The sequence below is a fragment of the Lepisosteus oculatus genome, chromosome 6 (assembly GCF_040954835.1).
Source record: "Lepisosteus oculatus isolate fLepOcu1 chromosome 6, fLepOcu1.hap2, whole genome shotgun sequence".
Classification (NCBI taxonomy): Eukaryota; Metazoa; Chordata; class Actinopteri; order Semionotiformes; family Lepisosteidae; genus Lepisosteus; species Lepisosteus oculatus.
Window position 1 is genome coordinate 25,388,242 of NC_090701.1, and position 25,395 is coordinate 25,413,636.

Sequence of the window (25,395 nt, forward strand, 5' to 3'; positions counted from 1 at the left end):
GTAACTTGTGTTATATTGATTTTCAACAATGCTAGTCTTAGAATGAAAGGGTCTATGCTTGTTATTGGTGATCTCATGCAAAGTGTCTGAGACCCCATGGGGTCCTACTCAACTGTTGGAGAGCTATTGCTTTGATGATTTCATATTTTTCTTGAATTGCCTCACTACTGGGTGTCCAGTCACTTTTAAAACCAGGAGCACACAGAAACAGATGCTTGGACCCAAATAAACTGATTACTTCACAATCATAGTAATTTGTGCTTCTTTCATCTTTTCTGAATCCACTCCGGTTTAAAGTGCCTTCCAAAAGCATCTAGACCCTTCCTGAGGCACTCCAATTTGTAGAATTTACAAATGATGTGTATACAATTTAAAAACATTTTATGAAGGTTAGATTAAATGTCAGCAAAAATTAAAGAAGTGATCATATTCTGATTGCATATGTACAGTATTTAGACCCATGAGCTCAATCTTAGGTTTAAGTACCTTTTATTAGTAATTAGAGCCTGAAGTCTTTTTGGGTAAGTCGAAGGTAGGAATGGTGCCCACTATATTGGGTTAGTGTCAGATGTAGCACTTTGCAATTTAGACCAAAAGTTCTAGTTTGTCTTGTCTGACCTTTTGCCACATGCCTGCGATCACTTAAGTGCTTTGTTGTAAACCCTGTGCAGAATTTGAGATGTGTTTTTTTTCTTCAGTTGCATAGAAGTCTCCTTTGTGGAGTGACCCATGGATATTGTTGACCCATGGACATTTTTACCCTTTTCACTCACTGAATTCTGTAAACTGTTGGCCTTTCTCTGGCCTCCCAGACATGCTTCCTCCTTGCCTAGCTAATCAGTTTGGAGGCAGAGCCTGATCTATTCAGTTCCTGGGTACCTTCCATTTCGTAATGATTGACTTAAACATTCTCAAAGAGATAAAGTAGTAAGAGATATTGAAATACTTTTATACCTTTCTCTTGATCTGTGTCTTTTTTACAATTTATCCCTGAGTTTGACAATTTATCCCCCTTGGTCTTCATTGTTAAATCATTTCTTGAGATTCACTACCTGACCAAGATACCTTACAACGATGAATATATTTATTCTCAAATCGTATAACTAATGATTATTGCACATTGATGCCGCTAAACTAACTGTGTGGCTTGATATGGTAATTTTGTGCACCTAAATTAGTCGCCACAACATTTTTAAATACTTAATGCTTAAATGCTGTCACAACATTTTCTTTCATATATACTATTTACTTTTTTCTTTTTGGACTAGGTTGTTTGGAGTGGGTTGTGTACATAACACATATTATTTGCTGCTTCAAAGTGTAATGATTGCAAACTTTAAGCAAAAATATGAAAACTGTGCAAGGGTCTAAATAAAAACCTTAATACACTGTAACAAGCACAGCTTCATGCAAGTACACAGTTTCTAACTTCTTTCCAAATGAAGAAACTTTTTAACATTTAGACTGTCATGTATCAGACTAAGAGCTAAATGACCAAATAATGGAAGTGATTTAGCACAATTTATCACATTAATAGGGTAAAACTGCATTGTGAAGCATACTGGTTTTGGCATTAAACCAGGCTGACAGAACAGGGATATTATTTCATAATATTGTAGTAACCCTTGGCCTTTCTTGTTAAGAACTTGTAGAAAATTATTTTTATATCAAAACCTTACCAGAAGAGAGATCCTCAAGTATTTCCAAGGTAGTACAACACCAGACAGTGTCTAGACGGAAACGTACAGCCCAACCTCCTCTGGAACACACTTAATACAGTATGTAGCTTGTCTTGTATAGAGTGCCTTGAAGGGGTTTTCTATGTCCTGTAAATGCTGAGTACAGTAAATGCATTAGGAACACTAATCCCTTGAGAGAGCAGTAGCACTCTGCAACTGGTAATTGAAAAACTATACTACCTTTTTAAAAATATTAGTGAGAAACTTGCATACTGAACTGCAGTAGTGTGTAAAAAAATGTAGACTACCAGAGGCTTCTGTGCCCATAAAATTATTTCCTTTATTGTTTGTGTCAATTTTTCTTTTAAAGGTCTCTGATATTCCGGATACTGCTCTGCTTACCAATCACTTTCCACTTCACCATCCCTTCTCATTTGCTTTTGAGGACTTCGAAAGCCCTCCTGGTGTTAACAAGTTGGACCTCCAGCTTTTTCCACTGTGGCACCTGCCACTGAAGCTAGCTGCCATGTTTTCAACAATGTTTTTCCTATACACCTTCCTGAGGGACGTCATCCACCCCTTTGTGTCTCAGAGCAAGAACGAGTTCTATAAAATTCCCATTCTGGTCATGAATAAAGTTCTACCTGGGGTGGCAATCACCCTCCTAGCCTTGGTGTATCTGCCTGGCTTTCTGACTGTAGTCTTCCAGTTGCATCGAGGTAAGATTGCTTAAAAAAAACTGAGAATTGTGAAAGGAAGGGAAAGCCACTGAGTAATCCATAGAGCAAAGGAACAAGGTTTATTAAAGGTTTATTCCATGCTGAAAAGAGAAGAAAAGAAATGCAACATTTCGGCTGTGAAGCCTTCTTTAGGTAACCCAGCATGCATGGACTGCAAAGGCACAAGTACAGGTGACCCGAAGAAGGCTCCACAGCAGAAATTGTGTTTTTCATCTCTTTTTTCTTCTCTTTCTTCTCTCCTGTGATCATTTGAACTATATGAATACAATTATATTGTTATTAATTTCTTTAGATATGCGATTCCATATTATATTCCCTATTAATTAAACTCTAAAAAGTATGCATTTCTTTTACTGCGATAATGATCGCAAGTATTAATTGAAAAGGTTAAAACATTATAACTTTGGATGAAGTATATAAACTTAATATAGTCAGGAGGAGTACATAAAAACTTTTACAAAAATAACCACAGTATGCAACCGAATGAAAGACTTTGATGCTTTAAATGTTTATACAGTTTACGTAATATGTTTATGTTCCTAAATTAATATCGTTTATGGTCTTCAGACATGTTATGCTCCTCTTCATTTTATGCTCATCTACTTAAATTTCCCTTTAGTTGTAAAAGGTTAAAACATTATAACTTTGGATGAAGTATATAAACTTAATATAGTCAGAAGGAGCACGTAAAAACGTAAAACCAATCACGTACAGCGGTATAACGCGTTAAACTGAAGATAATTTAGTGTGGTATGGGGTTTTACCATGCATTTTGAAAGGCTGCATCTGTAGATGTCAAACTTTAAACAGATCATTAATATAATGTTAAATTAACATTCCTAAAAGTTACTACAGTGTTTTTTTATCTTTGTCTTAATATTTTTTGCTTTTAAAAAGTCACATTTCTTACTCATTCAACAAAACATAACAACAGCAAAGTTTTTATAGTGTAATAATATGATTTTTTTACATTTTTCCATCTTTGTTTCTACATAAATGAACAGCTAGGTTAGGTTGGGTTTTTCATACTTTTAGACAGGACTTTGCAGGTTAACAAATGCATCAGATTTATCATCTGCTTTATAGTGGACTATATAATAAGAGTTTTTTTTTGCTCCAGGCACCAAGTACAGCCCATTTCCAAGTTGGCTGGCAATCTGGTTGAAAATGCGAAAGCAGCTGGGCCTCCTCTGCTGTTTCTGTGCTGTGCTGCATGCAGTGTACAGCCTCTGCTACTCAATGAGACAGTCCTACAGGTATAAACTGCTGAACTGGGCCTATCAGCAGGTGAGAGCCAAGTCAGTGCTTGAGGTTTGACTGGAACCATAGAACTACACAATAAGCCTGCACAGCAAAGGGGAACTGCATTCCCAATTTCACAAACCGGGTATGGAATCTCTGTAACAAAATAAGTTCATTGACACTATAGCAACATTTTACATGTTAAATTAAGCGCAAAATCATGACCTTTATGAAAGTACTGTATGGTTGCCACGTTGTTGCCACAGGTGAGAGTGTGCGTGAAGTGAAAATTGCTCTTCCTCCTCACTAGTACCCATAAGCAAAGTTGTTTGGTCTACAAAACAAGTTAATTATTTTTTGGGTTTCTTAAATCAAGTATATATTTTAAAGGACACTTTACTGTCGTGTATTTGGCTGTACAGAACATAGTGGTTGTACACAAAACAAATAATCTTTTCACTGCACAAATGTTTCAGTGTGATCTTCATGCAGAGTTAACAAAACCATCTCAAAGTCACTATGTTGGATTCCATTTAATTGCACTAATTCAAATTGCCAGTCTAGATAAAATGTCTACTAAATGTTGCCTTGTTATGTGTCAGTTTCATAACATTACATACTGTATAAATTAATACAGTATCAAAATTCACTTGGTCTAAAGCATGGACTTTATTGCAACAGAAATAGATTGGTTTTTAAATATTGTCAGTTTGGGATAGGTTATGTGTATTGAAATGTTCTCTGCTTTGGAGTTTGGACTTTATGAAGCCTAAAAGTTTGTAATATGAGATAGATTTATATATATATATTTCAGATACTGAGCTAAAACTTGTGCTCAAAACAGCTGCCATAAAAAAGCGACCTATGAAAAGAGAAAGCAGTGAGAGGATAATATCAGTGCTTGATAGAAAACCAGAAAATAATCTTCACGGTGTGAAGGATCACAAGTGATCCTTTTTATTATAATTTTGTTTAAGACCTAAGTTAAGATGTGTATTAGATATGTTTTTATGACTGATTGCAATATTTCTATGGGATTAAAAGAGGTGTATTCACAAGCCTGCTTGTTTACAATGTAATAGAGCTGCATCACATCACTGGAAGTTTTGTTGCCTTGTTCTGAATCGCAGACAGTAATGGCAATACAGTATGCTGCTATTCTTTGGAAGACTGTGGTCAACCATTAGAGGACTGATCTGAGTGATCTTAGTGGCAGAGGGAGTAAGGAATTTCTTTGTGTTTCATGGGAAACTTACTGTATATGTAGGTGTGAAAGCATGGGACAAGGAGAATGAGCCATTGAAGTACAACAAAGTATTATTTATTATTCAGAAGCAAAATATACAGTAGCAAAGCTGTATACAACCTATGTACAATGCCCTTCAGATTTAGTCATTTCATTGATGAAATGAGAGAAAAAAAAGATCATTTAATAAAATGTAAAATGTTTCTTGCTTAAAAAATCAAAAACTGATATGGCAGAGTAAAGGCATATCAAGAATAAGTTAATTCCATAAAACACATTTTTCACACTTTTAAGTGTTCTTTTGAATAAACCCCAAAAATATTTAATAACATTGTGCTGTTTGGAAGTGCTTTATAAGCCTCTGGAACTATTAAGAGACCCCTGAAGGTTATAAAAATGAGGTTGCACAAGGAAGAGATTGATCAGTAGCACCATTATCATAGTTAAGGTCAGGGAGCTCTTTTGAGACTTCAGGCAAATTGTCATTAACTTTCACAAACTGGCGAATGAGTATATTCACAAAAACTGAATCTATCTACCACTTTCCACTCAAGTGTTCATTGTTAAGAAATTGAAAGCTACTGGTATAGTGGCAGTCCTTCTAGAAAGTGTGTCTTGCTACCATGAGCTGTGAAACAATTGATTCAGAAGGCAACTATAAATCCAAAGGTAACTGTTGAAGGTCTCCATCACAAATCAGCATCTCCAGAACACAAAGTGTTGTAGCCTTTCATTTGACATTGTCTACATGAATGGCTTGGATTGTAAGGATGAATCATCACTATAGTAATGTAAGTGGAGGTGGAGCTGTAGAATATCTCCTCATGGATAAGAGTTAGGTAATTTGTAGAGTGAACCTTCATTCTTTCTACTTGGATATACTGTATACACTTGCAGATGTGAGTATCAGTCACTATATCCTAAATAAGGAAATTTTTAACTTCTACTGGATAGATTAATAATTAAATTTGAAATATCACTGACAGTTAAGTGTAGATGTGATTTTGAGAAATTCGTGAATAATATTTTTTTTAAGAAAGAGGGTTATAATTTCTACATGCCCCCCAGACATTATTAAGTTCAATTAACTCAAGATTAAGTTAGCATTCTAGATTCTTTTTTCATGCTGTATATATTTCACATTTAAATAGAATAATAGCTGTCTGGTGCAAATGTCAATGTGTCATTTCACAAATTCACAGTTTCATCTTTATTAGTATACTGCTGTTTTCTATTTTCTTTTCATGACACCGCAAAGAGTTGACTGCTTGACCTGGACTTTACAAAGATTTGTGTTCTCTATGGTGAATTTAGTTTTAAAGCTGTAGCTTCAAAGGTGCCCAAATGGATTACACAGAAAGTGCCTTTTGATTTTTGAGTACATGTGTATTATACTGTTATACATAGAGAAAATATAAGAAATATCTGAGCAGATTAATCAGTAAGTAAAATAAAGAATCATAAGAACCAAATTATAAAGATTTTTGCTAAGAATATACCTGAGTTGTTCAAGTTCAAGTTCAAGTTTATTGTCATTATACTCATATACAGGCATATGGTATAACTACATGCTATTTAGCTAGCTCTCAGATGATAAGTAGTACAAAAAACAACAACAATACAATTGTATAATAAAAGAAAGACAGAGACAACAGGCAGTGTGCAAAACAACAAAAGGTAACAGGTAATGTGCAAAACAACATTAGATGTGTAAAAACATACGTCAACATAAATAATAATAATAATAGAAATAAAGGATAGAAAATTATGGTGACTGAGCTTTTTGACATGTGAGGTAGAGGTAGATTTCAATGTGTGTTTGAGTTTTTGGTATGAAAAAAGGCACTGTGAGGTTCAGATCGTAGGTGAGAGAGGCTGGGAGTTTAATAGTTTGATAGTGCGGGGGTAAAAACTGTCTCTGAGTCTGGTAGTCCGGGCCCAAATGCTCCGGTACCGTTTTCCAGATTGCAGAGGGTCATACAGTCTGTAGCTGGGGTATGTGGGGTCTTTGATGATGCTTAGAGCTTTCCTCAAGCACCGTCTGTCATAAATGTCCTGTATGGATGGGAGGGCAACCCCAATGATGGACTGGGCAGTTTTCACCACACGCTGTAGGGCTTTGCAGTCAGCAATACTGCAGTTGCCATACCACACTGTGATGCAACCTGTCAGTGTGCTTTCTGTAATGCATCTATAAAGGTTAGTGAGGATCTGCGGACATATCTTAGCCTTCTTCAACCGTCTTAGGAAGTACAGGTGCTGTTTCGCTTTCTTGATCAGACAGGTGGCGTTGAGAGACCATGTGAGGTCCTCTGTGATATGGATGCCAAAGAATTTGAAGTTACTGACCCTTTCCACTTCAGTCCCGTTGATGTGGATAGGGGCATGTCCATTTTGCAGTTTCCTTGGTTTTGCTGACGTTGAGGGTGAGGTTGTTGTGTTCACACCACGTTGGAAGAAAATTGACCTCCTCCCTGTAGGCCCTCTCATCATTGTCTGTGATCAGACCTACAACTGTGGTGTCATCGGCAAACTGGATGATAGAGTTGGTGTTGTGTTTGGCCTTACAGTCGTGGGTGTAGAGGGAGTAGAGTAATGGACTAAGCACACATCCCTGGGGGACCTCAGTGTTCAGAGTTAGTGTGCTTTCCAAGGTGTGGTCTCCAAGCCTGACAGCCTGAGGTCTGCCTGTCAGAAAGTCCCAAATCCAGTTGCAGAGGGTGGTGTCGAGACCCAGTCCACCGAGTTTCTTGACTAGTTTCTCTGGAATGATCGTGTTAAAAGCTGAGCTGAAGTTGATGAATAGTAGTCTTGTCTATGTGTTCTTTTTAACCAGATGAGATAGGGCAGTGTGTATGGCAATGGAGATTGCATCATCTGTGGATCTGTTAGGCCGGTAGACAAATTGGTATGAGTCCAGTGTGTTTGGAATGGTGTCCTTTATGTGCTTCATGTGCTTAAGTTGTTGGTATAAATAGTTGTTGGTATAAATAGAGATACCTGCTGTACATTCTTTGTACTTTGCCATATCTTAGGTGAAAATAGTAATACTTCAGGCACACTGGTTAAACTAATATTTATTAACAGTGACAATGACACACTAAACACCATACAACATACACATACACCACACACATGTTGCACTATTTGCAAACTTACAAAAAAGCCATCCCAGAGGTCAACATCCTCAACACCCAGAAGATACCTGGACTGCTTCCAAGTATACTGCTTCCAAGTATACTTATATAATGCCTACAAAGGCCAAAATAAGATAAAGCTGCATCCCAATCAGAATAGACCTGCAGTTAAATGTGTAATCTGTGTAATCTGAGATGCTACAAAGTGAATGGGAAACCTATCTCCCTATTCTAAAAATGCACCCAATAACTAGGATATGCCATTTTTAACTAAGGGATTATTTTAGGAAATCAGAGTTTCCTAAAAACAACAGAATGGCAAGCACTCTTAATAAGGTTCAAATACTGGTCTTTCTGGATGATCTGGACAAGAAGCTTTTGTCTTCCTCGTTCTCATTTCTCACCTTTTCTCCATCCTGTGTCCTCCCCTCTCCTGGAGCTCATTTAAAGCTTCCTGCTTTATGCTGTGTGCCTGTGAACTGTTGATTGACATCTAATCATTTACCCAGAACTATATTAACCAAGGTGACCCAGATGATCCCTGTTTCAATCTTTTTAATGGACAGTAGAATTTCCTGGACTAGGTATAGAGTTGTAACTAGGTTTAGGATTAAGACTAAAGTTAGGTCTTAGACTATGTTCAGAGTTTTGTTAAAGCTAGTTTTAACCCTAGCCTTAAATCTTAGTCTGAGGTTAGTGCTCTTCACATTTTAATTTTTTGCCTCAATATATTTCTATTGTCGTTTTTGATGTCCTCTCAGTTTTTAAATTGTTGAATTTGACTAAAGTGAGTGGACTGTTAAATTACTGTAAAGTTGTAATCAAAATATACTTTTATGAATCTGGATCAACACCGATATGGAAAATGAATCTTTCATCAGAAAGCCACATATTCTGTGGCAGGGTTGCAGCCATAGCCTATCCCGGAAGCATGCAGTTGTACACTGGATACACATACAGTACACACAATTTAAACCCATTAACCTATGGAGAATATTTTGTACACACATGCAAAAGGCATCACAGAATCAAACCAAGGAGCTCTGAGGTAGCTGCTCTAGGTGCCATGCCACAGTGCCTCCAGGTAAATGTTTAATCAAGAATCTGATGAAAAATAGCATCCCAAGTCAGGTACTGGTATCACCACAGGTAAAACAGAACAAAGAAGATGCCTGGATTGAGGATGATGTGTGGAGAATGGAGATTTACCTGTTCCTCGGGATTCTGAGTCTTGGAATTCTGGCTATGTTGGCACTGGCTTCCATTCCATCAGTCAGTGAGACTTTAAACTGGAGAGAATTTCGCTGTGTTCAGGTAATAACTACTTTTAACAATATGTGGTGTTGAAGTGCATAACGGCACAGGATACTTGTAAAATTAGCTCGCTCATTGGAAGAACTCTCTAGCTAATTTTATAAACACCCTGATTGTTTTTCCTAAAGACTTTACTGTGAAAAGATTAGTTGATCAAATTTGTAAGTTTCTCATCGTACAGATTTTTTAACTGCATATATTTCCATGCTGCAGAGGAACCTGGGATGCTGTGCCCTCCTGCTGTGCACTGCTCATGCCCTGGTGTACGGCTGGCGGAAGTGGGCAGAGGTGAAACACTTCGTATGGTACACTCCTCCCTCGTTCATCCTGGTGGTCCTCCTGCCCCTGGGAGTTCTGCTGTGCAGGGCTGTGTTGCTTCTTCCGTGCCTGGATAGGAGGTTGCATGCGATTCAGCGCGGATGGGAGAAAAAGTCTTCAGAAGCCACAAAAGAGGTGGCTGAGTGCACTTCCTTATAAACCCCAGGAAACTGCTGTGGACTCTCGCCATCAGAAGGTCTTTATGTAACACCTTTTCTATTTCTATCAATTGCAAAAAAATCTTGTCTACGTTATCTAACTCTCTTTGAAACAGCTAAATGTCTTCTGAACAAGCTAGATCTTGCTAACTTTTTGAATTCATAAAAATTGTTGACATGCGAGCCTCTCCTACATTTTGAAGGTTTGCACAACATATTACAGGGTATTTTTATTTCAATTAGCATGTATACAGGGATTTGTCTCTTCTTCTGCCATGCTTGGCACAATCTCTAAATACAGAACTCCACATGTTCCAATAATTTCAATAACTGGATCACAACAAGACATTAATGACAGATTTCATCTATGCACTTTCAAACACAAATTGTGTGGGTGCACAAATCTTATTCAAATACTACTAAAAATATTATTTTTTTTCTGATTGCCCCATTCATATACAAATGTCCCAAAGTGATTCAATAAAAAAGAATGAACCCTAAGCAGTGTATTTCAAAAAGAAGAAATAATATTTGTGCAGGTATCAATTAATTGAAACAACCCTTTATAAAAGTTGAATATTTTGGACACCTGTAACCTGCATTCGCCCAATGAACGTCTAATTAGATCAGTCTAAGCCTTTACCTCAGGCCTTAAGACCCTTAGAAATTCTGATGTATTAAGTGTATTATGTGTATAATAACTACAAATATTACACTTGATCTGAAGTGGCCGAAGTCTAGCCCTTGGATCTAAAGGTTAATATAACTGCTAATACTGGACTCTAAAGGATAAGGGTAAGGGGTTTATTCCATGCTGAAAAGAAAAGGAAACACAACATTTTGGTCTTCTTCAGCTGTGAAGGTGTCAGGTGTGACACCAGGCTCCACGGCCAAAATGTTGTGTTTCCTTTCTTTTCTTTTCAGCAATAAATAAATTCAGGAATAAACCCGTTACCTGTTCCTTTGCAGCCTGTGCATGTTGATGCAGCTACTGTACCTACTTGAAATACTGGACTCTAGTCTGCAATCTCAAACCCACATTCAATCTTGATTGTACTGTACTTGCCAGTATAATGCCAGTCAAGAGACTGAGAGTTGTGTTCTGTGTCATGTAGCAGGACACAGTAGACAGCAGAGAATCTATAGTGATGTGAGCAGGAATCTGCAAACAGGTAAAGACAGCACCCCCATGGCTGAAGCCTGAAAAGTGGTATCCTTAAATTGCATTGTTGTGGTTATCATGCATTTTCTCTGACAGCTGGAATTTGTGACACCTTGAATTTGTAAGCAAGCAGAAACAAATTCCTTTGAACAAAAGAGTAAGATGGGCTGAATGGCTTGCTCTCATTTGTAACCATTCTTGTGTTTGAGGTATGCTAGTCTATTTGGCTCAGACTTCAGTTTGTTTTCTTTGACTGCTTTGCTTTTCAAGCAAAAATTATCACTGCTAATCTTCAAGAAAAATAAATGTAATGACCCATGAGACAGAAAAATCAAAAACTCCGTCATTCCAGGATTTGGCATGAGGTGGTGCATGATGCTCTTATTGCAAAGGAAGTGTCAGCTGCTACAGCAACAGATTGAAAGGATGTATAGTACCAGGCCAGTGATTGGGACTTGTATCTCATCACAGATACATTTACTGTACTCTCTGATCATGTGCAAACACAAAAAGTGTTTAAAATACTGTATGTTCAGACTTTTTAATGGAACTCTGTATGACAAATGTGTCTTTTTGTTATGGGAATCTCATTTAATTGATTTTTTCTTGTAATGCATAATCCAAAGGACAAAATCCGCATTAACATTATCATCAATTCAATAAGTGGCACTGTGTGAAATTCCTCTTTCTTTAAAAGAATTGTATTTAAAAATGTTTCTGTACATCAGATAGACATTAGATCGGTCTCAAGTAATCAAGGTTAAAGTAAACCATTTAAAATATTATGTAAAACAATTATACATAATTCATGATTTACAAAATAATTTGTCCCAATCATTTAAGAAAGAAAGTTTTCACTTTATTTACAGTTTTAAGAAAAAGACTGACCTTTGCTATTTGCTCTCTAAACATCAGAGCTTCAGTCACAATGTTGCTATTTATCTCTATCAACTTCCCTATAAAAAGAAAATTGGAAAATTCCTGATTTGGATTTGAGGAAAAAATGATCATGCGCACTAACGATACCTAAAATACCATTTCTTACCAATTCTAGAAGGTACAGAAATAAAAAAATAACAAAACAGGATAGAATTTTCTGCAAGCTTGTGCACCATAGAGTAAAAGCACAAGCACAATAATCTGTTCTTTCATTCTACGATAGTGATGACTTAACAGTGGCAGAAATTTAGTTTTTTTGTAGTGTGGTAGTGTAACTGCCATACACAGTACAGAACAATGCTTAAAACTAGCCAGAATGTAAGCATACAGAAAGGTTTACAGTATTATCACTGTTTGAAGTGCTAACCCAAGCAACCATTGGTAAAACCTAGCAACACATTTTAAGTTCCTGCTCAATGTTGTGATCTGATAAAGGAACTCTTTTAAACATAAAATGTAATTTATATTAGCTACTCAAATACCTTATCCATAAAAATGGCTTCACTGTCAGGTTTAGACTTTTGGAAACATACATTGTCATTCTTCTCTTTATTATAATACTACTCTTTGTAGTGTAACTCACCTTTCAATGCACCTATTGTGCAAGACCTTCTTATTTCTATTCAGTATGTTTAAAGAAGCCTTGTTCTCAATAAAAATGAAACAGCTACCCATCTATTATCAAAAACCGACCTATCCTTGTGAGGGATGTGAAAGGTTAGACCCTTTCCCACAAGGCAGGACTGAGAGGACAAATCTGCTGCCCCTTGGGCAGAACACCAGCGATCACAGGGCAGCTAAGGGACTATGATAGTCACCTAGCCTATGCACGATTTGGAAGACTCTGGAAAACACATATGAACACTAAGACAACATGCAAATGCCACACAGATAATCAAAACTGGAACAGAACCCAAGAGGAGTGAATCAGTAGTGCTGAGCATTATGACATACATTGCTATAACCAAAATACTTTTATATAAAACATGCGCATTTACGTATAAAAACAGCAAATTAATGAACCAGAAAACATAAAGTATACTGCAAATAAAAGATAATATAAATTGGCTGGGCTTTGAGTCCTGAGTAATTTAAAATCACCCGTTTATAAAATCGTTCGAAAGTGCTATTTTTCAGGGAACGTCTGTCCTCACACAGCAGTAACACTCACTTTAACAATTTAACGGGACTTCGTTTGTTTGAACCTTTTCAAGCTAGCCCTGACAACGCACTTGGTAGAAAGCATTTCACACGTTGTTGTAACCCGCTAGAAATTTGTGGTAATGCATATGTTTTGCATTCGGACTCTTCTCCTCGGTGTACCTTCATTTGGGCATTTTAATACCGTTTAGAAAAGTACCTTTATCGTGGAAAACTTACACTGACTATCCTCCATTATTTACAAAATCAGGATATGTACTGTAAATATATCGACTCTCAACAATTAGTCTCAGAATGTCGTAGCCATGCATCAGAGCAAATGGATATCCAGTCGAATGTTATTTATGTGCGCAAGTAAATAGGCTTACAACTTTTTCATTTGTTTAACATCACATTTATTGCGTTGTATCCAAAAATTCTTAAAATTTCAGGTCGCGCTGATAAATTTCTCCCGACGCTTCCTGTACAGTTCTCCGGGCACAGACCATCTAATGATGCTCACTGGTTTCTCGTCCATATGACGTCTGCATTCACTCCTCGCTCGGCAAGCTGGCACTGGCAGAAAGAAGAGGAGGGCGCCTGCGTTGCTCCGGAGAGCTGTTTCACCCCAGTTTGGTGCGATAGTGAAACGTGCTCCGCCTGCTTGAAAGGAAAAAGAGTTGGCTGGTTCAATGCAGAGCGATTCTGGTACAAGAAAATCATTCAACGAGGGCGGAGAGAGAACAGGCATCAGCTGAGCACAGCAACTACTGGAAAGCTCTATAAGAGCTCCAGAATACAATTAAGGTACGTCTGTGGCATTGCGTCATTGCATTTAATTTAAAATTGTATATTTTAATACAGTTTTCCAAAATAAAGGTATTTTAAATCATTAAGGCTCCTCCGAAGACATGCTGCTATTTCTCCTGCCTGCGCAGAACCAATATTGCTTTCTGGTTCTGCACCACTTATTGCTGCACTAATGTTATTTGACTAAATTTATTTTTCTTTTTCAAAATCATTCTCCAAAGTGGAAATAAGACAAACCTATCTAACCCGAAATTTGCATGCCTAATCTTGTTCGTAGCAATGTCCAGTAGTCAGGTAAGCAATGTATTACACAATAAAAATGTAATTTTCATGTTTTCATAGCATCAAGATTTAAGTACCACGTATTTGATTCCTCTTCCTTGTCCGAGTGCCTGCAAGAATACATGATGTCTGACAATGACTCCCTTCTCTGTGTCCTTGAGGAGAGAAGGCCCCTTTCTGTTTTGCCTTAGCTAAAATGACTGTTGTATTTAGAGTATAGAGCTTAGAAGCCGTTGACTCATTGTGTATGTAATGAACAGCTTCAAGTTATCATCACATGGCAAGTTAAATCACTGGAGCAGATGTCTGCTGAGAGAAACGTCGCTAATAAACACTAGCATCGTTCTTTGTATTTATAGTAAATGTGTCAGTGTATGCAAAGTGCAGTCGATTTTAATCCTGTAATTCTTATTATAATTAATTGTCTTTTATTATATGTCACATCAATTAGTATTCTCCATCAATGTGGGGTTTTAGTGTTGAAAAAAACGTTGCCAAAAAATAAAGTGGAACAACACGTTTGAGTTCTATTCCTTACCCAGATGAGCCAGATGTACTGTTTGGTTTTAGTTGGTCTTTGGGAATGTATGGACAACAGTATTTGGAATTCAAAAACAGAAATAAGTATTTGTTGATTTTATATCCACCCATCTTATATGCTTATAAACATACATCCCAACTAAAAACAGATTAAACAATTTACTGCATTATTACTACATTCCTTGTGGCAAGATATAATGTTAGGAAAAGGTATTAATTACAATTAGTAAAAAACATGTGGATTTCCTTTTATCTATTATATCGATAGTTACTTCTAACCCAACCTTCAATCGGGGTAATTCTGATCTTTTAACTGTTGGAAAGCAAATGTGTTCATTGCTGAGCTCATTAACAAGTGCTGATTGATTGGACTTAAGTATGTACTAAAGAAACAATCAAGTCGTGATTCTTGCTCTGTGTTACTTAAGTTGTTTTTCTTCTCTTTTCTTTCATTATGTACTGAAGAATTATTCTGAATTTCCCAAACTGCTATACTGCTAAACTGCTTTAGATGCCAAAAAACCTTTATAGCTTATTTCATTCTAGCATCATAAAAGTTAAGCAAATTTAGTTTTAAGCATATACATTTTGGATATAAGTACTGTACTTGTTTCAGTCTTTTTACAAAGCTATTGTTCTCATTTCATTACCCATAGCAGATGCATGATGGGTATACTTTTAGTAAATGTACTTGTTAATGGCTTGGTTTTTTTGTCCTAGAACCCCAAGAAATAAGACAGAGAGCAAGACAATGGAAAGCATTTCTATGATGGGAAGTCCACTGAACACCAAGGAGACTTTCCTACCAAATGGTATGAAGAATGGACTTAAAGAAGGAGCAAAGGCCACAGTAGGAATCATTGGATCTGGGGACTTTTCCAAGTGTCTAACAATAAGGCTGCTAAGATGTGGCTACCATGTGGTAGTCGGGAGCCGGAATCCTAAGAGGGCTGCAGAGTTTTTTCCTCATGTAGTTGATGTCACCCATCATGAAGATGCTGTGGCCAAAGCTGGACTTATTTTCCTTGCTATTCACCGTGAACATTATGCGTCCCTATGGGATTTGAAACACCTTTTGGTGGGGAAAATCCTAGTAGATGTCAGCAACAATGCGCGTATGAACCAGTACCCAGAGTCCAATGCTGAATATTTGGCTTCCTTGTTCCCTGAGTCCATTGTGGTGAAAGGGTTCAATGTGATCTCTGCTTGGGCCATGCAGTCCGGTCCAAAGGATGCCAGTCGACAGGTAAGTACAGTGAGAGCTGGAGGTTATTGATTCATGATATACAAAATTGCATATGTTGCCCTATCAGAATGGGGTTAGTGCACAGATTTGCAGGGGGCCAAATCATGTTTGGAAGAATTCTCAGAGGTGAATACCCTAAGGACAGAATAATTTTCAACAGTATAATGCCATAGCAGTTTTAGATAACTGTCACTTCAACATGTGTTGTAATCTTTCAGATCTTGCCCAGAAGTATGCTTTCTTAATAGAACAATTAAGGACACTGGGCATCTTAGATCTTTTGCTTCACTCTGTGTGCTCACAGAACATTGTATGCACTGCAGACACAGCAACAGGGTTTCAGGATGTTTTTTTCAGGGTACTAAGATAAAAAGATGAAAATAGACAGAATTATTATGCTCGAACTGTCTTCTTTTCTATCGGGACCCCAGAGAGAGCAGATCGTTAAATGATCATCAAGATATGTAACTTTCACATCCACAACCAGACCCTGTTCTCAGTGTTGATTCTGAAAGGCAAATATGGTCTTCTAAAATTAAGATAATTAGATTTCTTTTAAATTCTTTTTAAATACTCTGAAACCATTATTTATTTTTTCATTTATAACATTTCTAAAATTATAAGTTGGGAACTGTTACACAAGTTTTTTATATTTGCTTGATAGTTTTTTATATTTGCTTTACAAAGTATTGGGCATTTTAAGATAAAGTAATTTCAGCTTATATGATAGGTATTTTCAAAATAATGTACCAGTTTACTATCTTAAATATCACAGAAAAGGTGCTTTCATGCCATCATTTGTGTTGACATTTCCAAAAATATCTAAATGATAAAAGGAACAAGTTGCAGGGTTAATAATTTCAACTTGCTTACAGGTGTATGTGTGCAGCAATTCCGTGGAAGCCCGTCAGCAGGTCCTAGAAGTGGCTCGGCAGCTGAACTTTATTCCAGTGGACATGGGCACTCTCTCCTCAGCCAAAGAGATAGAAAACATCCCCCTGCATCTCTTCACACCCTGGAAGGGGCCAGTGTTGGTGGCTGTCAGCCTGTCCATCCTCTTCTTTGTCTACTCCTTCATTAGGGACATCATTCACCCTTACGTGAAGAACCAACAGAGTGACTTCTACAAAATCCCTGTGGAGATCGTCAACAAGACCCTGCCAGTGGTCGCCATCACCCTCTTGTCACTGGTATACCTAGCAGGGCTCCTGGCAGCAGCACACCAGCTGTACTATGGCACCAAGTACCGCCGTTTCCCACACTGGCTGGATGGCTGGATGCAGTGCCGGAAGCAGCTGGGGCTCCTCAGCTTCTTCTTTGCCTCAGTGCACGTGGTCTACAGCCTATGCCTGCCGCTGAGGAAGTCTGAGCGCTACCTCTTCCTCAACATGGCCCTCCAGCAGGTGAGGCCCAGAAGCAGGTGCCTTAAGGGTTTTTCAAGAAAGACAAGCACTGTAAATTCAGGGAAATCATTCTCTTTCATTATAAAATTGTAGACAAGAAGACAGATTTTGAAATGGTAAGGCAAAACTGGTCTATAAACACAGTAAGATGCTGCTGTTTTAGTTCTCTGGAGTGTTCTATTTGTTTTGTACAATTAGGATGCTAGTAAGACCAGACTCTCCGGGGCCTATGAGCATTTTAAAGTAAATCATATTGGAGTGTCATATCTACTCACATATTTTTTGGAAGATGGGAGGGAACCTACTGTAAGTACCTGTTGAAAATCCAGACAAACACGTGGAAAACATGCAGCCTTCACACAGACAGGAGCTATTGGCCAGAATCCAACCCAGGACCCTGCAGCTATGACATGCCATTGACAGTACAAGGGCAGTTCTAATTGACCACCTGGTTTGTTCTACAGGTTCATGCAAATGTAGAACATGCTTGGAATGAGGAGGAGGTCTGGAGAGTGGAGATGTACATCTCCTTTGGAATCATGAGTCTAGGTCTGCTCTCTCTGCTGGCCATCACATCAATACCTTCAGTGAACAGTGCCCTCAACTGGAGAGAGTTCAGTTTCATTCAGGTGGGTCCTGTACTTTCATCTTTAAAGGCTACTGCAAAATCCAATCAAAATCTTTAATGGATTGTTGTGCATCCAGACTATTGCTACTGTGAGGAAGTGTTAAATTAGTTCAGTTATGCAATTAAGAAGCTGCTTTTTTTAAGTGTATTGGAAAGTGAAATTGGACTTAAAAAGTCCTAATTTTTTTTGAAAGACGAATGCATGTGTGAGTAGTACCCCAACAGTGGAAAGATGATGGCTTCTTACTACATTCATGTGTAATACACAGTATAGGCAATTCCATAACTGCAAGTGTTAAATATTGTGTGATGCTTTTATCCAACTCACTTTAATGCAGTTTCATTTTACACAATATTATATTAAACATACATAGTTTAAGACATAGCATAAGTATGCATAGAAAATAAGATTTAGGATTACAATACAATGGTCATTATAGAACCAACTTTCAAAGGTCTGGAGACCCTGGACATACACACTGCAATTCTTTCACAACACAGAAAGAATTACAGTCAGTTACTGTCCCAGGACAACTGTGCCTAAAACATGTTTTTTCTGTGGCCTTCTTAAGAGTGATGAGCCCAAATGCTACAATTGTGAGTCTCCATTGAATATCTTGCCAAAGATTTCCATCAACAGCTAGGTTACAGTATGCTTACAGGAATTTTATGCAACTAATGTGTTAAACTGGACCCTGCACATTTAATTAAGCAAAATAGGTATTACATTTCAGTTTTGAATTTAATCCTTTTTAACCAGAGAAGTGAATTGAAAACATTGACAATGGGCGGCCTAGATGGGCATTCATAGAGCAGAAATTGACCAGATTGGTAAATTTACCAATTTACTGTTTATCAACGGAGTCTTGCACTAGAGCATCCCACCTGGAGTTTGAACACATAATCCTCTGACTTGGAGTCAAACCTAACCACTACAGCACCTTACCAACCCTAGCCAAGAAAATACTCAGTTTTGTAGAAGTGAAGGCATTATTGAATTGCTATTTTGTATGCTATTTGCAGTCTACCCTGGGGTATGTGGCTCTCCTGATTGCTACATTCCATGTGTTGCTCTACGGCTGGAAGAGAGCCTTTGAAGAAGAATATTATAAATTCTACATGCCTCCAAACTTTGTGGTGGCCCTGGTGCTGCCTGTGATGGTCATCATGGGAAAGGTACTTCTCCTCCTCCCCTGTGTTGGTAGGAAGCTGAAGCGAATTCGGCGTGGCTGGGAGAACAGCCAGTATAAAGAGGAGACCATGGGTTCTGCCACGCATGTCTCTCCAGAAAGAGTCACCATCATGTAACATACTGTGAGTCCTTGAAAGACCTGTTCAGACAGTTCTAAACAGAGATGTAGAGATGTATCGGAGGGCAGTCTTCTTCACCAGAATAACATGGTTTACATATTTACAACTATGTTCTCAAAAATCACTCCTCATCATGCTGCAATGACTTCTTTAAGAGAACTTCATGAGTGTGTTACAAAATAAGAGTTATTTGAGCAAAGTATTTTTCCAGTGCAAATTTACGCAACATATTTTCACACATAGGGAAAGTCTTGACATCAGACTAAAATAGAGAAGATTCAATATTGATAAAAGGAGATTAATTATATTTATAGACACATAAATGTATTGTATGAAATAGTAGCCAAAGTCTAAGCTACTTAGAAGAATAGAAAAAAACTGAATTGGTTGTCCATGATGTATACATTCAAAATCATGTTCCTTAGTTCAGTGTGAGGAAGGAAGAGAGGAACTTAGTGATAAATATATTTTAAACATATTTTTATGTAGTATGTCCAGGAGGTATACATACTGTAGTGTTAATGTGATTCAGTAACTACATGTAATTTTAAGAAAATCAGTATTAAAAGAAAATGTAGGTCAGAGAGATTTACCTTTTTTGGATGATTCACACATTTTACTCAGCTGTTAACTGTATGTGTACTCCTAGTGTTTAAATGGACTGTTTAACACTGACAGCTCTGCTGTTGAGAATTAATCAGATATAATCTATTTGTGAAGTGGGCCATAGTCTCAAAAGTGCACTTGCTGTGATATGTATCAGGACATTAAAAGATTGGCATGCACAGCTTTGATATAAAAAAGCTATAGTATGATATAAATTGGATATGTCCATACAGTATACTGTACGTGAATTGTGACAAGTTTCAAGAGTGATTTTCTGTCTCTTTTGTCTTTGCCAAACAGTTCAGCCTGCTGAAGGATGGTACAGACAGTACATACAGTACCAGCCACATGGTAGAATAGTTCCTCCTATGTTTACATGTAATTCAGTCCTGAAACTCAGTCACAATGCATGCATACACTCACAGAAATACCTACTCATACTCACTTATATAACTGCCCTTGAATGTTCAGTATTGCCTGCTAGGATGAATCAGGGTTCAGTAACATAACTTCTATAAAGCTCACAATAATGGTTTCACTTTTCTGGATATTTTGGATAAACAGTGTCCATACATATGCCAATAATTATTGTATATTTTTCACAGTATGTATGCAATTATATATTTTTCACAGCATAGAGAAGTGATCCTCTACATTTTAAGGTGATGCTGCTATCTAGGTCAACGAATGGCCTGGAGTGACCAGTTTATCTTTGAACCTCTGTGAAATATGTGAAACCATATGGTAGATTGTATTTGACAGAAATATAAAGTGTTTGAGTGATGTTGTCAGATAACCTTGTAGTTAAAGCACTATTTCTTTTGTATCAGACTTGATATAATAATATTTGAATGTCAAGGTTTGTTAAAGCAGTAAGGATCATTTTAAATATTACATATGTTTTAGTTACAGTTGGAGTGTATTTTGAAGAGTTTAGATGTGTGTTGGCTGTGCAGTGCTGGAATATTCAACATTGCTTTGTCAGGAAGAATCGCTAGAAGAGACAACTTGCATCAATTTTATGAAAAACACAAGCAGAAAAAATAACAGTGACATATACATATGTACCTTCACAAGAATCAAGAACAAACCCTGAGGATTCTCTGAAAAACAAGCAGAAAGAGAGAAAATTCAGTGTCTTACTGTGAGAATCAGGGCAGCTGTTCTCTGCAAATTTCCTGAAATCAGTCATTCAGAGCAGGACATCCATGGTATTTTTTGTCATAATTATCAACTGTTTCTTTGTAAGAATGAGTACTGTTAATAAACATGCCATGTTTGTGAATCACAAGCAAGTACTGGAGTGTATATAGCTTTTCTATATGCTATGTCCTGTAATGTAATGTACATGCTGTTCTCAAGATACATTAGTCTTAAAGTACCGTAAATGCTTGGTGTTTCTTTATTGCTGACAATGTTCTCTAACGTTTTTAAACACTGTGCAAACCTATCATTAATTCCAAATCATACTGAGTTGGAAATGACAAACAAAACTATCACCTTGATTTAAACTGAAGTTTAAAGCTTTGCATTCTTGGTTGTCTCCTGAAGTCAGAGCTTGTAGCATCAACTAGCATCTTTAAACAAGTATGTTTTGAAGTTTGATTTGGTTTGTCTAGTTTACCATAAAATCGGTGTTGTATCAATTCAGAGCAAACCGGAGCTCTTAATTCAGTGGTTGGTTCAGTTTAAATTATATATATTTTTCCATTTCAATGTGTTTTAAATGTAGTAACAGGACATTTTTTTTTCAATTTCCCCATGGCATATTTTCATGGAGTGACACAACACCACTGAATACCATATTTAGAGAAATAATTTGTAAAAGCAAAGCTTTTAGTAGTTCTGTAAAATCCTAGTAAATGTGGGAGAACGAGGAATATAATACAGTATTTGGCAAGGCTCACCTAGCTAAGGGAATGGGAGCCAACCTTTTTTTCAAACCACCTTTGCAAATAAAACGTCTTCATATCTGTGTCACACAAACGAGCATTGGAACAGTTCGTTCAGGCCTTTGTCTTTATTTCCTTGTATTTAAGGATGTTGGCACCATGTAAAAGTTAGACTCCCACACGCAGTTAAGCAATTCTGGAATAAGAACAGGTAAATTTGTACAGACAGCATGTTATCTTGGTGTGTCATGTATGCTCAGTTTGATTTATTTTATTACATCTGAAATATATTTAAGTTTTTTTAAAGAATTAAAGACATACAGATTTGAGATTAGTTTATAAATTTCACTCCACTATAAAGTTACTTCACTAAAGTAATGATGCCCAACCAACAGATCTTTCACATTGTGTTCATGTAGTTTTTTTATGAACAACCTTAAGAATATAGAATATCATCAGTCCCATTTAATTTCCATTTGTACATTCCATTTGGAGTTTTATACTGAACTCATTTACAGTATCTTCAGTACTACAGTATAAAGTAATTTTAGATCAACATAATTTAAGAAAAAGAAACCAGTTAAAATATTCCAAGCTAATGTAAATGTGTTCAGTTAAGAATAAAAGCAGCATGCCTTCTAACTCAGTAAATGTCAGTTTGCTGTTTGCTGACTGTATTGACAGTATTGTGTGTGATTATCTTATAAAGCAACTCACAACTGGCAGACCAATGAAGCTAAGCAGGAGTGAGCCTGGTCAGTACCTGGATGGGAGACTTCCTGGGAAAAACTAAGGTTGCTGATAGAAGAGGTAGGGCCTAGTAGGGCCAGGGGGCATTCACCCTGTGGTCTATGTGGGTCCTAATGCCCCAGTATGGTGACAGGGACACTATATTGTAAAAAAGCTCCATCCTTCAGATGAGACGTAAAACCAAGGTCCAAACTCTCTGTGGTCATTTCCTTGAAAAGAGTAGAGGTGTAACCCTGGCTGCCTGGCCAGATTTCCCATTGGCCTTTACTAATCATGGCCTCCAAGTAATCCCCATCTATGAATTGGCTTCATCGCTCTGTTCTCCTCCACTGATAGCTGGTGTGTGGATGAGCATACTGTTCGCACTATGGCTGCTGTCGCATCATCCAGGTGGGGCTGCACATTGGTGGTGGTGGAGAGGAGTCCCCATTACCTGTAAAGTGCTCTGAGTGGAGTGTACAGAAAAGCAATTATTACCAAGGGGAAATAATAAATTGTAATACTCTATGTTTCATTAAGACTGATTGATGTTTTTGTTCTATTCTTTTGTTGTTCTTTTACATGTATTTAATGCTCTTGTTTTTAAAATAAATGGCCCACTAAGATAACCGTATCCCATGTATCATCCTGCACCTGGACTGCTATAAAAAGAACACCTTCTACTTGTAGAAGGCTCGTTCTGCTTTAATTATGAATAAAATAATGATCTGATATGATCATTTTGTTAATTACAGCCTGTCTTAGTGCAATAAGGCATTTTGATGGTTTTGGATGATTTATGTTTTTCATTCCTCTCCCTCAGGTATCGGCCTTAAACCTGAGACTCAACAAAGAGTTAAATATATAAAGTATTCATTAAAGGTGGGATTACCTGTTTTTTATTCATGCATGGGAATCTGTTGTGCAGTTGTTTCATTATGCTTGTGTGTTCAGTTTAGCTCTTGGTCATGATTGTTAAATTAATAACACAAACAATAACTACAATCAGATGTGAGCCATAACTATAGAAATATTATTCACCATATACACATTATTAATCTGCTAATTTTCACACCTAAAGAAGACTCCACATCCGAAATGTAAACATTTACACAGCTCCCGTTTTGAACACTAAGTACTTGGCTTGCTAGGGTACTGTAAATGCATTTTAATTCCTTTGTAGCTCTCCTAGTGTTCATGAAAAGTGTTAGTAATTGGAGAACAATTCTTGAGGAATACCACCACCCAGCCACAAAAAGCATTATGAATGGTTATTGTCAGGTTTAAGGAGCTTTGGATTAATCCGCTTTGGTTGAGGGCCAGCCACATGACTGTGGGAGGAGAAAGTCAGGATCCCCAGCAGAGCACAGTGTTAACCAAGGGCTGGCTGCCAGGGTGGAATGGGGTGGAGTCTGGATGTGAAAGAAGAACGATGAGAGGAGGGGTTTTTATAGCATTTTGAGAAGTAACATCAAGGAGGATTTCAAGAGCTGCAGGAGTAAAGGAGGGTTGGTATCATTACTCCTGAATTTTCATTAAAAATGCAATTAAAATGTTCTTATAAGATTATAATGATGTATTTATTAAAAATCACATAAACTCTACAATGATGTGACTGGTCACATCCCATTGGTCACATAGTTTTGTAAGATGTAATATGAGTATGTCTATACATACTTTGTTTGCTAAATCCTTTATTTGTTTAATGAGAAGTTGTATTTTACCAAAATTGACCCTTTATTTTTGAAAATATAGGCTTATAACAGATATGAATCTGTTGGTGTGTCCAAAGTTCTTTGGAAAGTCTGGTGCTACTCTTCAGATTGGGTCAAACATTTAACTCTGTAAGCCAAAACGTGCAATTCTCCCAAAGTAGCAGAGGAAGGACATTTTTGAAGAATTTGTAAACTCTCATTTAACATGCATTCAGGTCAGCAAAATGCTCAATTTGGTTGCATTTGTATCTGCTATTAAAACAGTATAGATACTGTTACAAATGGGGGGATTACGAAAGTGGTGAATATCAGGAATTGACGAAGCGGTTTAGTCAATCAGTGAAATAATTATTCATAAACCCTCCACTTGTATGTGATTTCTAACCATATATCCAAGGGGCTGGTATAACTAGAGGCACATTTATTCTTTATTCTCTGGCACAGCTTTGTTGAGAGGAGTAATACGCCAGGCACACTTGGTTAAAACAAATATTTATTACAATAAACTACACAAGACACAAAACATACAATGCACAAAAGTTACATTATATACAGTATTTACAGACAAGGCGTTTCAGAGGCCTAACATTCTGGTCACCCAGAAAACTCTAGACAGCTACTAAGCACTAAACTCTTAATATGCCCACAGAGGCCACGCAAAAGATGATCTACCTTCTCACTAAATACAAAGCAACCTGCAGTTAAATCTCTCTCTCTTTCTGTACCCTGGATCCCACAAAATAAATGGGAGCCTATATCCCTATCCTTAAATGCACCATAATCAGGTAAGTTGTTTCTAACTGAGGTATCTTTTACCCAGGAAACCCAAGTTCCCTAAAACTTTTTTAAATTTTTTTAAATTCCCCATTTTAAGAGAAAATAAGTGTCCTTTACTGAGAGAGCTTATAGTGTTTTTCCAACTTGATTTCCCTTAATTATAGGCGTATCAATGGAATGCCCAATTAGCAACATTAGGACAATCATTCTGTGTCTGATATGTCTTTCTATGGCTAGTGGTATTTGCAAAACAAAAATGCAAAACTTTGCATAGAGGTTCCCCAAGTGGACACACAAATTTTAGCTCACAAATTTTTGGTGCCTTGCAAACCCTGTTCAGTAACAGACCTAAACTGTGTAGCGGCAAGGCTTAATAATAAA

The 25,395-nt window shown here is 37.2% G+C and overlaps 1 protein-coding gene across 1 annotated transcript; it reads left to right on the top strand.

Annotated features, from left to right (window-relative positions):
- The first annotated feature begins 9,667 nt into the window (after window positions 1-9,667).
- Window positions 9,668-23,403, top strand: steap2 (STEAP family member 2, metalloreductase). The gene is made up of 6 exons (XM_006634289.3): window positions 9,668-9,872; window positions 13,566-13,882; window positions 15,428-15,953; window positions 16,829-17,356; window positions 17,821-17,985; window positions 19,008-23,403. The coding sequence occupies exons 1-6, from the start codon at window positions 9,762-9,764 to the stop codon at window positions 19,290-19,292; spliced, it is 1,932 nt and encodes a 643-aa protein (XP_006634352.2). The 5' UTR covers window positions 9,668-9,761; the 3' UTR covers window positions 19,293-23,403.
- The last annotated feature ends 1,992 nt before the right edge of the window (window positions 23,404-25,395 follow it).